The 17,728-nt window shown below is 37.3% G+C and overlaps 1 protein-coding gene across 16 annotated transcripts in view; it reads left to right on the plus strand.

Moving 5' to 3' along the window:
* Positions 1 to 17,728, plus strand: part of DST (dystonin) — a 284,727-nt gene that overhangs the window by 196,762 nt on the left and 70,237 nt on the right. For all 16 annotated transcript variants that reach the window (XM_033513007.1, XM_015620980.2, XM_015620978.2 and 13 more), the window contains 10 exons: positions 12 to 329; positions 508 to 674; positions 1,213 to 1,369; positions 1,625 to 1,751; positions 4,183 to 4,245; positions 5,069 to 5,304; positions 6,918 to 7,047; positions 8,646 to 8,845; positions 10,241 to 10,736; positions 11,696 to 13,170. In XM_033513007.1, the coding sequence (XP_033368898.1) occupies positions 12 to 329; positions 508 to 674; positions 1,213 to 1,369; positions 1,625 to 1,751; positions 4,183 to 4,245; positions 5,069 to 5,304; positions 6,918 to 7,047; positions 8,646 to 8,845; positions 10,241 to 10,736; positions 11,696 to 13,170 (3,369 nt within the window). The remainder of the gene's footprint in view (positions 1 to 11; positions 330 to 507; positions 675 to 1,212; positions 1,370 to 1,624; positions 1,752 to 4,182; positions 4,246 to 5,068; positions 5,305 to 6,917; positions 7,048 to 8,645; positions 8,846 to 10,240; positions 10,737 to 11,695; positions 13,171 to 17,728) is intronic.

Below are 17,728 nucleotides of genomic sequence, written 5' to 3' on the forward strand. Positions count from 1 at the left end.
GTATGTTTCAGATGCTAGAACAAGACATTGCTGGTCGCCAAAGCAGTATAAACACTATGAATGAAAAAGTGAAGAAGTTCATGGAAACAGCGGATCCGTCCACTGCATCCACACTGCAAGCTAAAATGAGTGAACTTGCAGGACGGTTTTCTGAAGCAAGTAACAAGCATAGGGAGAAGCTTATGAAAATGGAGGAATTGAAGACTAAAGTGGAGTTATTTGAAGGTCTGTCAACAAAACTTCAATCATTTCTAGATGAGAAAAACCAGGCACTCAGTGAGACGGAGGCACCGAGAAAGGATGTTAGTGAAGTGTCTCAATACATGCAGGTACTGTAGCATTCCATTGGTACGTGTTGTGCGTTCTTAGTCTAACTCGTCTCAGTGACTGAACAAGAAACAAGGCATGTCTTTTTTCCCAGCATTGGTTGGTTAGCTGAAGTGAAGTGTTTAATTTTGAACAAGTGATTGTAGAATCTAATATGTTGAATGTAATCCTATTTTGCAGGAAGCTGGTGTAGAGTTGGCACAACACAAGAAGGATCTGGAAGTTTTGAAGCAGCTCCTTGAAGAACTTTCTTTCCATGCTCTTCCTGGAGATAAAGCACTGGTATTAGAAAAAGTAAATGCTTTGTCAAAGAAATTCAAAGAAGTAGAGGAGACAATAAAAGAAAAGTAAGTTGAATAATAAAAGTGTTTCCACTTCAGCTAATAACACAGTGTGAATGTGTTTACAGTGTTTACTGCTATCCTTTTGTATGCAATCTCAAGATATTGCAGTTGACCAGAGGAAGTAAGGAGTTTTCTATTGAAAGGAAAAGATTCTATTTGAAAATGCCTTTGTAGTTATCCTGACTGGCCCAAGACCTCTGAAAAAGGCCATAAAAATAAGTAATTGTTCAAATTTTGTGACATTTACAGGATTCTTGGCAATTTTAAGAAAACCCTACTTCTCTCCTTCCATGACAGAACATAAATTGCTGCTTGTGTATATTGCTTTAGAGTATTATTTGGCATCAATCTGCAAAGGAAAGCTGGAGAAATTCCACAGAAGTTACATTTGCAGTAAGACTAGGTTTTGCACATTCTGCTTATATCCATGAAATTAGCCTTTTGATACTTTGAATTTAGGAATAGTAATATCAGATTAATAATATTTGTTGGTTTAAATATTAGAAGGAATACTGTCATTCCTTTGTCTTTAATTGTCTAGAGAAGAGGATGTATCATCTTGTCAGAAACAAATGGATGCTTTTGAGCTCCTAGTAGAATCATTAAAGAAATGGATAAAGGAGACAACAGAACGAATTCCAGCAGCACAGCCCTCTCTGAATACAGAGGAGTTAAAGAAACCTTTGGAAGATACATTGGTAAGCCTTTGTAGGAGAAGTGAAATCTGGCTGAAGGAAATAAGGCATCTATTACTAATATTGAAATACAGATTTAAAGTGTAAGCAGTCACAGTAACTGGGAGTAGGGGGCTTGCAGTCTGCATTTACATTCCCATTTGTTTTGTATGTTTCGCAAGAGATTCTCAAGCAGTAAAGTTGTTCCTTTCTGAACGCTAATTCTCTAAAGTCTGAAGTCAGTTTAGTAATGAACAAATTACTATCTTTATTAACTAGAATTTAAAAGATGAATGGACATTAAAGGCACCTGAACTGCAGAAAATGAATAGCAGAGGAACTTTGCTGTGTAACTTAATCACTGCTGTGACTTCTCCTGCAAAATTGAGAGCAGTTGCCAAATCAGGTATGCTTTTGTATAATCAGGTAAGCCTAACATTCCAAGAATTTTTAAAACCTTTAAGACAAAAATTAATATTGTTTCAGCCTTGGTTTAGCATTCTGAATATTATGGCTTGTGAGAAAACATTTATCCATGTCTCTTCTGACCATTGTTTGCTGTGATTCTGTTTAAACTGCCTAGCTGCTGCAATAATTCAGCACGCATCCTCATTGTTTTATTCTGCCATAATGTAAAAGTGCACTGATGGTTTAACATGTCCTAGAGCTGTTATGTAATTTCCAGATAGTGAATAAAATTACAGTATTGCAGTTGCCTTCACCTCATCCCAGAAAACTTCTGAGAATGAGAAATTGAATTTTTCTGGTCAGTGTTTTGTGCTTCACATATCTATCAAGTCTGCAAGTAGGAGAAATACAAGCCTTGTTTTACAAACTCTGATGTACCTGCACAGAGATACCTATTTAATGGCCAACAGGCTATTCTTTGACACCAAGGAAACACAGAAAGGTTTGTGGAGTCGTGGAGTTTTTGTTAGAAGGGTAGTGAGGAGATGGTTTATATAAAAAATGAGCCTAGGTAAACTTATTCATCCTAATTAGTATTAGTCAGTGTTTTAGTTGAAGCTGCAGCACAGAAGGGAATCAACTTTGTATCTCAGCGTGATTTTCCTGGGCCAAAGTGTGTTTTCTGTCTAGATCTTCAGCTAAATTCTACTGGTAATCATACTTTAATGATAGCAAATCTATTTCCATGATTTTTTTTACTCTAGTGCTAAATACTAATTTGTTTTACAGAAACCAGTAATTCTGCCAAGTATCATTCCAGACATAGTTCAAGGACATGGGGTGTTTTAATGGCAGTAAGCACATTTTCAGTCAGTTCTTGAATTGACTAGGTCTGGAAATAAATTCAAGTGTTTTGGCCTTCATTGGTCATCTGCAAATGACTGGGAGGTTGGGGACTGCCAGAAGATACCTACTGGGCAAAAGCAGAACACTCTCTTTCTTGTATCTCTTTGTAATAGCTGCCTCTGCTTTTGGTTTGTTTTTTTTTCTTTCGAACTTTCAATAACAATCTTCCAAAGAACTTTTTGGAACCTTCTATGATCTATTTGGGCTCATTCCTCTGCCTCTTTTCCACTCCTATGCATTCAGATAGAAAATCTAGTTAAATACCTAACACATAAGAGCAGCTCCAGACCAGAATATTTACCCTTCTTGACAAGAGCTGTACTGTGTATCACTTTATTGCAGTTACAAATACCAGAGTCCAGCTAAAAGAGCGTGAAGATCTACAGGGCCCTGGTTGGAGCCTGTAACTTCTCTTATCTGGTTTGTTTTCTCTTGCCATCCTCCAGCTGCCACTAATGTGGTCCTCACTGTCCAGCTGGTACTGGGGGGTGGATGCATAGCCTTTTCCAAGGCAACCATTAATCTTCCTCTGCTAATTGCTCTTCTGGGATTACATATGTGCAGGAGAGCGGGAAGTGATTATCCTTGCAGTTCTCTGCAGTGTGATCATATGGCCCTGCTCTTTGGTCTGACTCTACTTTACAAAGCCCATTAGCTCTGGTTTCAGAGGCTCTGATATTATGGTTAATTAGCAGGGCAGCCTGGGTGAGTGGCTGCCTCCAAGTGACAGTAAGAACTTTGGGTGTAAGAGTCCCACATTGAAATTCCTGTCATGGAGCACATGCTTGAATCTTGCTTATGACAAGATAGGGAGGGATTAATCCAGTTGGTTTCAAGAACTTTCTGTGCAGAGTTACAATGCACATAGAATCTTTTTAAGTTGGAAAAGACCCTTAAGGTCCAAATATTAACTCAGCACTGCCAAGTCCAGCACTAAGCCATGCCCCCAAGCAGCACATATACATGTTTTTCAAATACCTCCAGGAATGGTATCTCGACTGCTTCCCTGGTGGGTACAGGTGCCCTAAGTAAGCAGTGTCTTTGGTTGGGGTGTCTGAAATAAGGACTCTGGGACTCTTTGCTGTTTAATGTTTAGTGCTCTCCTTAGTGGCAGCATTTGCCAGCTTGTCTTCTCCCAGGCTACACCCGTCACAGCTGGGTAAAACCATGTTCTTAGTAGAGAACAGGATCCTTTGGGAGAGAGGAAGGAAGTGATATTAGCAATCTGGATGTGAATAGGCCTCACAGGTAGGGAGTAAACCTTTGGCCCTGGTGAGTTGTTTAGTCCAGAACTGCAAGCAGTAGGACTGCTGATAAATCATAGATATGTGCACCCTTCTAAGTGCATGCATATGCACATGCTCTGCCTGTGTGAGACCACCGATGGTACTGGCTGGTTGGAGCTTCATTCTTGATGTAATGACTGCTATGGATCATGCTGCTTTGAACAGGAAATGAAGTGCTGGGGTTTTGGTGGGAAAAGGCTCAGATAAGCAAGAGGCTTAATGTCTGTTGATCCACAGGTGGCATAATTTTAAATGGTGAAGGAGGAGCTCCAGGAACTCAGGACTTCTTGAAAAATAAAGGTCAGTAAAAATTTCAGCATGTGATAAAGAAATGTTGCTTGCCAATTACTATTAAACATGGAAGTATTTTTTAAATGTTATACATAAATCTGCTTGTAGCAGTCATTATTAGACTGAAATTTCACATCACCATCACATAAGACAACTACATTGACTAGGGCACTGACTATTGTAAATAATTATAACAATACCTGTCTCATTATTTTCTTTAAGGACCAACCAAATCTGGCCTTGTATTCTGAATCAATATGTACTTTTATAAACGTATACAGGGGTGGCTATTTTAAGATAAGGCATGACTTTTGAGAAATACCTTGCAATGGGATTGAAACTTTAACACCCATCAGCATTGATAACATGTGTATGTAGAAATATTTGTATACAAAGACACCCATTTTATATACATTTGTATCACTGTGACCAACTCTTTTATAGAAACAAAGGAACTTTTATATAAGGGCTTTATAGTAGCTGAATTGTAGCCAGGTACATTCAACTTTTGGTCATGGAATTGCTACTTAAAATACTAGAACAGCGAAGGGTAGAAAGATTGAAAGATGTCTGTGCACTTGCATGTATTGAAATAATGATTTCTGTGAAATAAGAAGTTCCTGCAAATAGGAACTAATATTAGCTTTTTTAGGTGTATTGTTGCCACACTTAGAGTGTTTTGGAAGTAACTCCAACATATTCAGTGACTTCTTATTTGGGGGACTATTAGCTACTGTAGCTCAGAATACTGTTCAATACTGTTTCAGTACCTTCAGTATTGTTTCAAAGGCTTGTAATTTCTAACACAGTCTTTGTGCACCTCTCTTTACAGAACTGACAACTGTTCAACAAGCTATGTCTAATATAAATCACAGCTATGAAGATTTGGGAGTTTTATTGAATGAAAAGATTTCAGAACTAGAAAGTATGCTTTCAAAAATGCAAAATATTCAGGAAGAATCGGCCTCAATGATGCATTGGTTGCAAAAAATGGACAAAACTGCATCAGACTGGGAAGCTGCTCCAACAGATAGTGAAGCAGTTAAAGCCCAAGTTGAGCAACATAAGGTACTTCATGCCTTCAAACAAATACTTTTTCTTGTAGTTATTAGGCAGATGCTATGAAATAATTGATATCTCAGCCTAGTTTAATGTTGCAGAGAGTATTTAAATGATCCTACTAAGCATATTAGTCAGGCTTAGAGCAAATCTGGAAAACTGTGTCAGTAGAGTAAAGGAGCACTGTGTCAGAGAGAATGAGTTTTGCAGGTCAGAAAATAATAATTACGGTGGATAGTTTGAATATACTGATTATGCAATAAACATTTTTGATCTTAGTGGTTTAGAGGTATATAATAGATTACTTGTAATATCTGAAGGTCTGTATCAGTCCAAAAGCTGTTTCTACAGCTGCTGGCTCACTGACGCTCCACAGACCTCCTGCTCTCTGCAGCTGCAGCGGCTTATGTGTCTTCCAAGGCAGTGTTTCTCTTCAGCAGCCCTGTCATGCTTGTTAAGTTATATAGCTGCACAACAGCCTCCTTCCCCCTTTATAATTGATATGAGAAAACCACTGAATCAGCAGTAAGCTTCTGTCCTGTTTCAGCATAGGAGACATATGCTCCCCTAGCAATGAAGGATAATATTTACACATGTAAGGTTCATCTGTAAAGGGAAATGAAATAGATAGCAAAAATTCTTTTCTTGCTTGGGATTGTATAACAAAGACAAAATTAGATTTAACTGAGTTTCTTCTATATTTGGCGGGTCACCCTTAAAAATTAACCTGACCACCTACCAACTTCCTTAGAGTTGGATAACCTTCAATCATAAAATTCAGACTAGGTATGAAAGAAAACCAGCTCTTTTTTCTTAACAGAGAATGTGCAAAGCTATCATGGTCATCTAACCTGCAGTATAGTAATAGAAAAGTATTCACAAATAGTTGGAAAACTGAGCAAGTGCTCAGGCAAGAGTCATCTGATGCATTGGACCTTTTACTAGAAGTTCTAAATCAAGTACAGTTTGTTCAGTGTTTATTTTTGTGGGGTTTGGATAATTGAAAAGCAGCTCCATGAGGCAAGCTTTGTTGCTTAAGAACATTCATAAAAGAGTCCTTTGCCAGGCATGTAAGAAACATTCTATCTGCGAGAACAGCATTAATTAAGATTTGCTGGTTTATCTCAGTCTTCTGTTAGATTTACACTTAAAACTTGAAACTATGGGTTTAGAAGATCTACACAAAATAGCCTGTCTCTGATAGCAGGACTTCTACTGTGGCCACACCATACTCCTCTCTGTCAGAGCTAGCTGGGTTATTTTTGCTGTGAGCTGTGCTTTGCATTAGTCAGTTTGCTTTCTGTACACAAATAGATTCCAAATATATGTGAATATGATGGGACCTAGTGAATCTTATTTATCTGAATTCTTCTAGTTCTGTCAGTTGTTCAAATTAAGCCATAATTATTAATATAGTTTATATATGTCAGGTTCTCCCAAAAAGATTGACTAGCAACATATGCCACTATAACGTGTTTTGAGATTCATGGCAAAAAAGTAGTATATAGAGGCTAGATATTTATTCTTTTGTCTTCATGTTTGGTACCTCAGCATTATGGACTGCAAACGTTATCATTCTTCTTTAGTGTCTTACTTATTTATTTTATCACCTAATTTTTCAGCTTTTTGAAACTGAATTAAAGCAAAGTGCAAATAAGGTGCAGGAATTAAAGGACAAAGTTACGGAGCTGTTGGAGAAGAACCCTGACTCTCCTGAGGCACCTAAGTGGAGACAAACGTTGGAGAAAATAGGTACTTCAATAAAGCTATATTATAGCTCAGACTGATTTGGAAGTTGTTTTATTACAAGTTTTTAAATTTATTAGCAATAACAATTACTTTCAATAACTTGTTTCCTCTTACCTCTTAAATTCTGTGGAAATGACTCCATTCACATGTAGATCTGAAGTAATTCCAGTGATGTCCATGGGCTTTGAATTTGTATTTTTGCACAGGCTATATCTTGACTCCCTGTTTGAGAGGCTTTATCTTTTTTTAAATGGTGGGCAGCTAAAACTTGACTGGCCAGTTACAAGCAACATATGTATTTTATTCTTTTTATAAAATATAACAAATTAAGGTGATTCTAATTTCATGTAGAGAATGGTTTGAGTTGTTGGTAGTGCTCTTCTACATGCATTTTCTCATGAACTAGTGGCTTTTGGCACTTTGTGGGTTTGGTGGTTTTTTGCTGTTTTCTAAAACTGTATAAATTTTGCTAAAAATTTTAAAAAAATCCAATGGGAAAAAAAAAAAAAAAGAAAATGACCATGTTTAGTCAGTAGATTTTGAGATATTGCAGTACCTAACTGTCATGAGTTTTTAAAAATTCTTTTTGTTAGTCATATTTTAAGTGAATTATAGATCAATAGCATTGCATGTCAATCTTGTTTCATAGTGATAGGCATTTCCATTGCTACACCAACAGTAATTTTGAAGCTGAGAGTTTTTCCAGTCTGTCCTTCTTGTAAGTGAAACTCTGAAAAGTTTAAGTAGCAGGTAAGGTCTCGAACAGACCTCTTGTTGTGTTGAAAGGGGATTAATACAGAATGAGCAGAGCACTGTGATGCAGCAAAAGGAACTGTAAAAAACAGGGATGAAAATCAGGGACAGGGAGAGTTAGCAAAATACCAGAGCTGACTGAGCAAGCACTGGCAATATCACAGAGGGGCAGGGGGAAGTTACAAGACTAAGACTCAAAGGCTGCTCTGGAAGCCACTTGCCACAGTGGAAAGGACCACAGACTGGCAAGGTGTGAACCTAAGCTCACCCAGTGCTTTTGAAATAGCTATATGCAGTATTCTCATTGCTCATCATTAGGTACCTGGTTTAGATGTTTTAGATGAATGGTTTCAGATGGATGTTACAGGCATTTGAAAGAGCTAGGCTTTTTCAGAGGGCTGTTCAGAGCTGAAGCATAATTTCAGGCTTCTGATCACTCTTGAGAACTTATGGGGCTTTATTACTAAATAAGCAGGGAGATTTGTCTATTTATATCAGGCATATATGATATATAACCTGAGTTATAACTGAGTAGAACCCTTTACCTTCTATATCATTTGAGACCAAAGCCTAAACTTGGGGGTATTTAGTTTAGTAATATTCTAATATAATTTTATATGTTGAATATCCATTGCTCTAAAAATTCCATGTGTGGCTGACTGTCATCAAAGTGTACGTGGGTCTGACTTTTAAAAGATGTTATTTGCAGAGTTACTGCAATAAGGTATCTGGAGTTAATCAGCATGAAGGCTTATGAGAGGGTGCTGTTTATGTTTCATATATGGTCTGCTGTCTCACAATCCATCTGCTAGAACATGCTTGCAATATGCTAACATTATCATTGTTAGATTCCAAATGGAAAGAACTCAATAAAGTTACATCTGAGAGACAACAAAAACTGGAGGAGTCTTCAAATTACCTGATCCAGTTCCAGACAGCAGAAGCTCAGCTAAAGCACTGGCTTGTAGAAAAGGAGCTAATGGTCAGTGTGCTGGGACCATTATCAATTGATCCTAATATGCTGAATACACAAAAGCAACAGGTTCAGGTGAGTAGTGCCAACACACATTATTGATTTAAGTTTCTTCTGCCTTTTTGCTATTAGCAAAGTACTATTTTGCATCTAGGGCAGAGCATGGCTAGTATAAGCCATTAGATTTATTTATCTTTATGTATCAGCTTACGCCATACTTGACAACAGTAATTACGAGAAAAAATTATCATAAGAGTGAAAAGAGATCAGAATAGGCAAAGAAAAATGTCAAGGAGACATTGATCCTTTGATATGTCTTTCTGTTTTGACCTTACTGTTGTTTCTCTCTAGTGGAATGAAAATGTCCATTTGAATTTTATTAATTTGGTATTTTACTGTCATTCCTCATGTATAGTCTGTGGTTAGAACTAGCTTTTTGAGATTTTATTCCCTTAACTGTGCCAGTAGCTAAGAAAAATATGAAGGCAAGAGAAATGCAGTACTGTGGATAGATACGGGGCCAAGAGTGTCAAAGACAGGAAAAAAAATATAATGACAAAGTGGAGTAATTTACTGACAGCAGCACAGCAAACTTCAGACAAAAGTAAGTGAATGTGAAATCAGATCAGGCTGCAGAAGGTAGAATATTTAATTTCAAACGTTTCTATTGCTGACAGTTATTCTAAACTAATGGGAAATTATTTTGTTTTTGAAAAAAGTGTTATTAAAGCTATAATATCAGTATTGTTTAAAACAAAGTGTTCAAACCATGAACTGTGTTCTAATACTATCTCAAGTACTATGATTCAATATTGGTTTGTAAGTGCTTCAGAAGTCTAGACAGATGGCATAAGACTATCATGTATCACTTCACAATCCTTAAAAGTTCAACCTAATTGACTTAGAAAGGGTTTGGAATGTTCTGTAAAGTAAAACCATTATATTTGTCCCTTCTTTTGCAAGAACTGTGACTTACTGTAAAAAAAAATAAAAATATTGAGAACCAGTGATATTAATTTAAAAGGTCTTACACTACAGGTTCAGTCATCTTGTGAATTAACCAAATAGTCTCTGTTCTATAATAAAACATTGAAATATTATGTCAGAATACATTCTTTGAAGTTCTTTCATAAGACAGATATCAAATCTGTCTAGGAAAGTAAACAGCACTTATTTTGCTTGGTGGACTCAATTACTATAATATTAACAGAATTCATTGTTTACTTGTATCTCCTGGTTGAATTTCTATTAGATGATGTGTAAATTCACCACTTTTTTTTCCTGTTTCTTTGATGTAAATACTTGGAAACAACACAGTTTATGTAGAAGGCACATTTATTTCACTGCCTTTCAAACTGGGATACACTCAATAATAGAACAACAAATTCTACATTACTTTTTTTTGGTCAGAAGCACTTTTTTCTTCTCATGAAGTAAATTATTTTTAACATTCTTTTTATTTTTTCCTAGATTCTGCTCAAAGAGTTTGACACCAGAAAGCCACAATATGAGCAGTTAACTATGGCTGGGCAGGGGATTCTGGAGAAACCTGGTGAACATCCACCCTCACATGAAACTGTAAAAGAGCAACTGGCAGCTGTGGCACAAAAGTGGGACAGTCTTACCAGCCAGCTGAAGAAGAGATGTGACCGAATTGACCAAGCCATTGTGAAAAGCACAGAGTATCAAAGCTTACTCAGAAGTCTGTCTGATAAGCTAAGTGCCTTGGATAGTAAACTCAGCGGCAGCCTGGCTGTGAGTACACAGCCTGATGCTGTGAAACAACAGCTGGAAATTGCTAAAGAAATGAAGGAGGAAATAGAACAGGAAATGAAGAATATAAATGCAGCACAAGCTCTTTGTGAAGAGCTGTCAACACTGGTTGGGGAAGAGTATTTGAAAGCAGAACTTACAAGACAGTTAGACGGCATCTTAAAATCGTTTAAGGATATTGAGCAAAAATCAGGTTAGTATTTATTTAAAGAAAAACAGTAACTAAAGCATAAAGTAAGGCAGAAGTTTGTGACAGAGGTGTTGAGTGAAGTGAGCCTAGTGCTGGCTCTCAATCTAGTCTAACCCCAAGCAGTTGTACATTAGAATTTAGAAGAATCCCCATGTCTTGAAAAGGTAAGAACAATGCTTGGGATTTCTAGTGAATAGCTTGGGAGAGAACCTGGAGTAAAATAGCAAGGCTGTTTTGTCATGTGTTCCTTCAGGTGCATCTTCACTGAATTAGAATTCCAAAAGAGGATGCTGTTCATGGAGTTACCCAACTTCATAAGGGCAGAGTATAAGCCAAAATGATAATTTCTAGGCAAATACCAGTTAATGGCTTGGTGAAACACAGTGGTAATTGTATAAAACTGCCTGTGACAGAAGGGGGCTGGCAGTCTGCAGCCTTTCCTTACCTTGTGAACAACAGAACTGAGCGAATAACACATTGCAAGTGATATTATACTTTGTTCTCCCTAGCAGCCTCAGTTTTGGGTTTTTAATTTCCTCTGGTCACGAGGAACTTCAGAGAATCTCCCCAGGAACATGTATTTCCTGTAGGCCATGAGTTAGGCACTACTGGGAGTTAGGCACTTAATATTCCTTGTGCTTACACCTCACAGTATCATGAAATGTGATTGTGTGTTTTTTACCACCAAAATCTGCCCAAATGGGATCCATGTAGACACAGACTGGATAAGCTCATCTCATTTGATTCATATCCTAATGCCTTCACTGCTCTTCTGTATTACAGGAATGAGTCTGCCCCTTGCAAGAAACTGGCTGCCTGCCAGTCAAACTCCACATACTAAGGACTGGCTATTCTTAAATTAATGATCATGCATAATAGAATCAATATTAGTTATTATTTTTTTGTCACTCAATACTAGCAGGTTGTGCTAATGAACCTCTGTGCTGCCTTCTTCTTTGTAGATAACCATGTTCAGCAGCTTCAGTCAGCATATGCCTCTTCTCATCAGTTCCAACAAATGTCTAAGGACTTCCAGGCCTGGCTAAGCAAAAAGAAAGAAGAGCTGAACCAGGCGCGTCCTGTGTCAGCCAAACTTGATGCCTTGCAATCACTAATTGAAGAACAGAAAGATTTTAAGAAGACAATGACTGATCAGATTGGTTCATATGAAAGAATTGTTGCAGAAGGAGAAAGTATTTTACAGAAGACTCAAGGAGATGACAAAGCAGAATTACAATCCCAAATTGCCACACTCAAGAGTAACTGGGATGAAATGAATAAACAGGTAAAAGAAAGGGAAGATAAATTGGCAGATTGTCTGGAGAAAGCCCTCAAATATAAGCACCATGTAGAAAATCTGCAGCCATGGATAGAGAAATGCCAAAGCAACCTGTGTGAATTAAAAGTTGGCATAAACCCAGTTGAAATAGAGGATTCTATTGTTCAGGTAAGGGCGTGGCAGAAGGACCTGGATAAACACCATGGGATGGTGGAACTATTAAATAATTCTGCTGAAAGTTTGCTCAGTGCAAGTCAAACAGATAAAGAAATTGTACAAGAACAAACTAAGGCGCTGAATCAGAATGTGAAAGTGGTTACAGAACAGTTACATAAAAAGAGAGAGTGCTTGGAAAACATGGCACAAAGACTGAAAGAGTTTCAGGACTCATCCAGAGAAACTGAAAGACAGCTTAAAAGTGCCAAAGAGCATCTGGAAGCTCATGACTCACTTGGACCTCAGTCATTCAGTAACAAACACCTGACAGTGATGCAGGCCCAGCAGAAAGCCTTGCAAGCTTTAAAGCCTCACGTTGATTTAGCAAAAAAGCTTGCCCAAGACCTGGTGGTAGAGGCTTCTGATTCAGCAGGCGTTTCTGACCTCTTACTCCAAGCCGAATCTTTGGAGCAAGAATACACTGCAGTGAAGCAGCAAGTTGAGGATAGGTGCTCATTCCTAGAGACCAAACTTCAGGGAATTGGCCATTTCCAAAACAGCATCCGAGAGATGTTCTCTCAGTTTGCAGAGTTTGATGATGAGCTTGATAGCATGGCTCCAGTGGGGAGAGATCTCAAGGTACTGCAATCTCAGAGAGAGGACATAAAATGTTTCATGAAAAAATTGGAGGATCTTATAGTGAATAATGAAAATGCTAATAAAAACTGTAAAATTATGCTAGCCACAGAAGCTGAAGCTTCTCCTGATCTTGTTGGTATAAAGAGAGACTTGGAAGCTCTAAATAAACAGTGCAACAAGCTACTAGACAGAGCAAAAGCCAGGGAAGATCAGGTGGAGGGTACCATTTGCCGTGTTGAGGAGTTTTACAGTAAACTAAAAGAATTTTCCACTCTGCTTGGGAGAGCTGAAGAACATGAAGAGTCACAAGGTCCTGTTGGAATGGAAACAGAGGCTATTAATCAGCAGCTGAATACATTCAAGGTAGGAAGATTGCTTTCTTTCTATTATAAAGTATTTTACCGCAATGCCATTTTATTAAACATCATAGTGAAAGGGACTGGTTAAATGCAGACCTTAGAGGAGGCTTGTTTCACAGCATTTTGTTCTGCCTCTATTTTATCTCTTTTATTTGTTTTAAATGGGGATCTTATGCTCAGAGAAGCTTTCCTTTTCTTCAGCTTGCAAACGTTGGGAATTTTGCATCTCAGCTCCCAGTTCCTGCACCCCAGTTCCCTCTTCACCTCTCTTCACTATCTTGTTACCTTCTGTAATCCGTATGCCTTTCTGTTTTTGAGAATATTGTCTCTATTTGATGTCCATGTATTACACAACTTTCATCTTCACAGTGGTGTGAGTTTTAGACTCCGACCTACCTGCTCCTTCTGTTCACCTGTCAGCCCACATTGACTTGGCTCATCTGAGCAGTTTAGGTTTTTTCACCTGGGTATAGATTTCAGCATATTTAGGTTTAAGATGTTACCTTTTGCCATTCTCTGTTCTGATACACTGGCCAGTTTTACCTCACTGAATTCCATCCTTACCTAGAAACGTCCTAATAAAAGAAAACAGGCAAAATAATTCCTCTATCATACTGGGATTTTTCTGTAGCATCCTTATCCAAAATTCACTCCAGAGCTTCTGTGTGTAGCTTTTTTAATACACCAGCTAGCAATCCATGTCCAGCTCAAAAAAAAAAAAATGCATTTCAGTGGACATGAGTGTTAATTGAGCTTTGCTGCTGAAATAAGTAGAGATATTTGCTTGGGTTAGGTTACAAGAAATGAATTTCCAGTGCTCACCAGAAAGATTTGTAGATGTAAGCAGTGTTTGGGAAAGATCATAAATCTCCTAATGGCTATATAGTAGCAATGAATATTCTGCACTGCTTTGGTTTCATTCCAGTATAATATTGATTCAAATGTTTATATAACTTGTACATTAGTCGACACTTAATGATAAAACCAAACCTTCATTAGGATTTGATAAGCTATGCTGTTAAAAATTTGATGACCTTGGAAAAGAGTCATTGCACAGCTAGCCCAACAGAGGGTGCATTTCACTTGTTTAAGCCATATTGGAAAGGAAAATTAAACCAGAACACTTTCATCTGGGGAATTCAAGTGGAAGTTACTGTGAGTTTTGATGATCTTTGAGAATACATAAATAGAGACAGAAACCTTGAGCAAATGGTTGCATTATGAGGAGATTCCATTAGACTGGGAGGATTAAAATTGTATGCCAGTCTGTCCTAACAAGTCTATTTCAATTTAAAAGAGAAACAAATGGCTTTTCTTTGTATATGGTTAGTAAAACATTTTGGATATTGGAAAACAGCAACAGATTCTGCTGTGAATGCTCTTGCTTACATTGGCTATACACAACTTCAGTTGTAACCAATTTGGGATCTCTGATTTCACTACATTTCTTACATTTCAAACATTAGGTACGGCTTCAGGTCTTTGTTAATACATACTCTATACAATGAATTGTATATGTGCAGATATGTATTTTATTATAGAGAAAAAGGTTTCTGGATTGTTACAACCTGATGAGCACATGGTGGGAAAATCCAGTTCCCTGTGTGTTGTCCCGGTGTTGTAGTTCATCAGGGCATTGGACACAGCACAGCAATTGAGCAGTTTGGGGATGAGAGACCTGTGCAGACCAGTAGGGTGACAGCATCCCTGAAACACAAGAGCTTATGTGGTAAGAAGACTAAAAAAAAACCTGGAGAGACATAAAGGAGAACAGTGATAGCAGCATGTTTATATCCAGAAGTCTACTCTGGGACTGTATTTATATTGGATATTTATAAGCTTAGAAATGTGTTTTGCTTGAAGCAACTATTTTAGGCCATGCTTTTGCTTATGATTAAAAACACAATGCCATTAAACAGGAGGTGAAGAATGATGAAAAAGTGAAGGGGTTGTTTAAATAAGTGAAAAACAAATGCAGAAATAAAACAGCAGAGTGAGGAGCCTTTGAAGAAGGGAAATAAAGAGACCAGAATGGGAAATTTTGCTCTGTGAGAGTGTAGTTAGTGAAGGGATACTGATAGCAGGAGGACAGGGATCAACTCTCCTAATGCTTAGTGTCAGTGCTACTGGGGCATATAAAAATGACAGTAAGTAATCTATCAGTTTATACTCTGTCTTTCCAGAGAGCAGTTCTACCTGAGGCAGCACACTGTAGGGAGACTGGATCCCACAGATCCTGCTCCACTCGTGGTGTGTTTGTGTTTGCTCACATGTTTGTGCACGTACGCAAACACATACAACCTGAAAATGTGGCTGTGGCCACAAAACCACTGTCTGGCTCCTTATGTCTTTAGCTTCTGTGGGCAGCTACAGTCAACTTAAATTCCTCAAGAGTAAAGCAAAAGAGTTGTTCTTTGGTATAGATCTATTAACATGAAATCTTCATGCTCTTCAGGGAAGGATCTCACGTAATGGGCCAGAGGTGGTTTTTTGTGGTTTAACCAATTTTTATGTACATAAAAAGAGTTACAGCTGCATGCATCTTCTTAGCATGACATTAAAATGCCTAGTGTTTTTTAAAAAATAAACTCACTTTGAGTAGTATTTGATATATATATATTTAAAATGCATATACATATTTGTTTAATTTATATTTCTTCTTTGTAATGTACTTATTCCAGTCAGTAAAGAATGTTAAATTGTAAGTAGTTGCTGTCAGTGTTAAATTGTAAGTAGTTGCTATCAGTGTTAAACTATATTTATTTACATATTTCTGTATTTTATAAATATATATTATATATATTTATAAATATTTTATATATTTTATATTTATACATATTTATATATTTTATTTACAATGGAGTTATAAAATTTACTTTCTGTAAATGAAAATCCTCAGAGCAGTTCATTTCAAAGTAGAACCACAACTGTTATTTCTCTTCAGGAATAGTATAATCAAATTAATAATTTATCTCAATTAATATGAAACACACACAAAAAATTACTAGTTAACTTGGCTTAGTAAGACACTTTTTACTCCAAAGTCTGTATGCAATGTGTAGATTAGTCCTGAAAGGAAATTTCAGTAAATTAGGTTTGTTAAGGTACACTGAGTCTGCCACCATTCTTCAAAATCAAAACAAAAAAGAATTGTGCAAATGGACTGAACCAAACACTCTGGTTTTGAGTAGCTGCACAGTGCTAGAATGTTTGCAGTTGGAGAAACATTTGCAGCTAGTTTCTCCCCAAAACAGAGAAAGAACCCGAAGTTGAATTATTTTACTTTTCCAAACTTTTTTACAGTTCTTTGTACTGTCATTCTTCTTAGTAAAACCAATATGTCACTGCTACAGCTTTCATGACCATATGGTTCATTTGATTTTTGCTTTTACTTTTGGATTAAAGTAGATATAGTCATTAGAGGTTGCCTTCTAATTGGACTTTATGGGAATTTTTAGGTAGCCTGAGTAGTCCTGCCAATGAGCTTGAACTAAGATTTTAATTAGCTTATGTTATAGAACCACAGAGTTGTTTAGGTTGGAAAAGACCTTTAAGAACATTGAGTCCAATGTTAATTCAGCCCTGCCAAGTCCACCATTAATAGCGTCCATAAATGCGACATCTACATGTCTTGTTAGTTATGTAGAATGTGTCAGTCCTCTGATTTTTGCTTTGAAGGCAAATAATGTTGAAAGCATAATGAGAATTTTCTCTTTGAGCTAAATGTTGCATATCCCACGCTCTGTTTACAAACCCTAGAATAAGATACTAAAATCTTTATGGGATTTACTACAGTTAAGGTCTGTATTGAAAAGCAAAGGTAATATAAGCAAATATTAAAATTTTTTTTAGAGTTGCATTTTAAAGTGACTTATTTGTCATACAAAAATCTTCAGCAGAAACAACTAAAAATGGTAAACTATCTTTAAACAGTTAACATAATTTTGCTATTGAAAAAATACAGACCAATTTCAGCTATATACTTCCCCTATAAAATCATCCATGACTTTCTGAATTCAGCATGTTTTGGTTGTTCTGGGTGAAAATAACCATGGGTGATATGACCTTTCATCCAAAGCATCTAAAATTCTTTCTGCATCTTTAGCATTGTATCTCCTAGAGAATCTAGGTGATTATCTGTTTGGCATAATCCAAATGTTATATGGCTGCTCAGCAGAGAGGAGGAAGAGAGAATTTGTTTTGCAAGCCCTTAGTGTTTTGATATGTAGCTGTTTATTAAGTAAATCAATAAACATGAAGTGTGGTGTTGTTTGTATTTGTTGCATGCAGTGTATCCTGCTTGCTGCTGAATGCAGAAAGCTCCAGCTGGTTGTAGTGAACGCACTGTGTTAAGTTTCAGCACTAAGTGCCTTATGCTGTCCTTAAACTGAGATCTGAATTGTCCCTGTAACTGATGGCTGCTGTCACACCAGCAGCTGAGGTCACTGGGGGTTTGGCTTCTACTGGAGAGGAGCTGCTTGGTCACGGCAGCTCCTCCTGTGCTGTTGGCAAATTACCTGCGAGTCTCCCCATCCCTTCCCCTCCGCGGTTAGGAGCTAGTC

Source organism: Parus major, chromosome 3, assembly GCF_001522545.3.
Source record: "Parus major isolate Abel chromosome 3, Parus_major1.1, whole genome shotgun sequence".
In the NCBI taxonomy this organism is placed as follows: Eukaryota; Metazoa; Chordata; class Aves; order Passeriformes; family Paridae; genus Parus; species Parus major.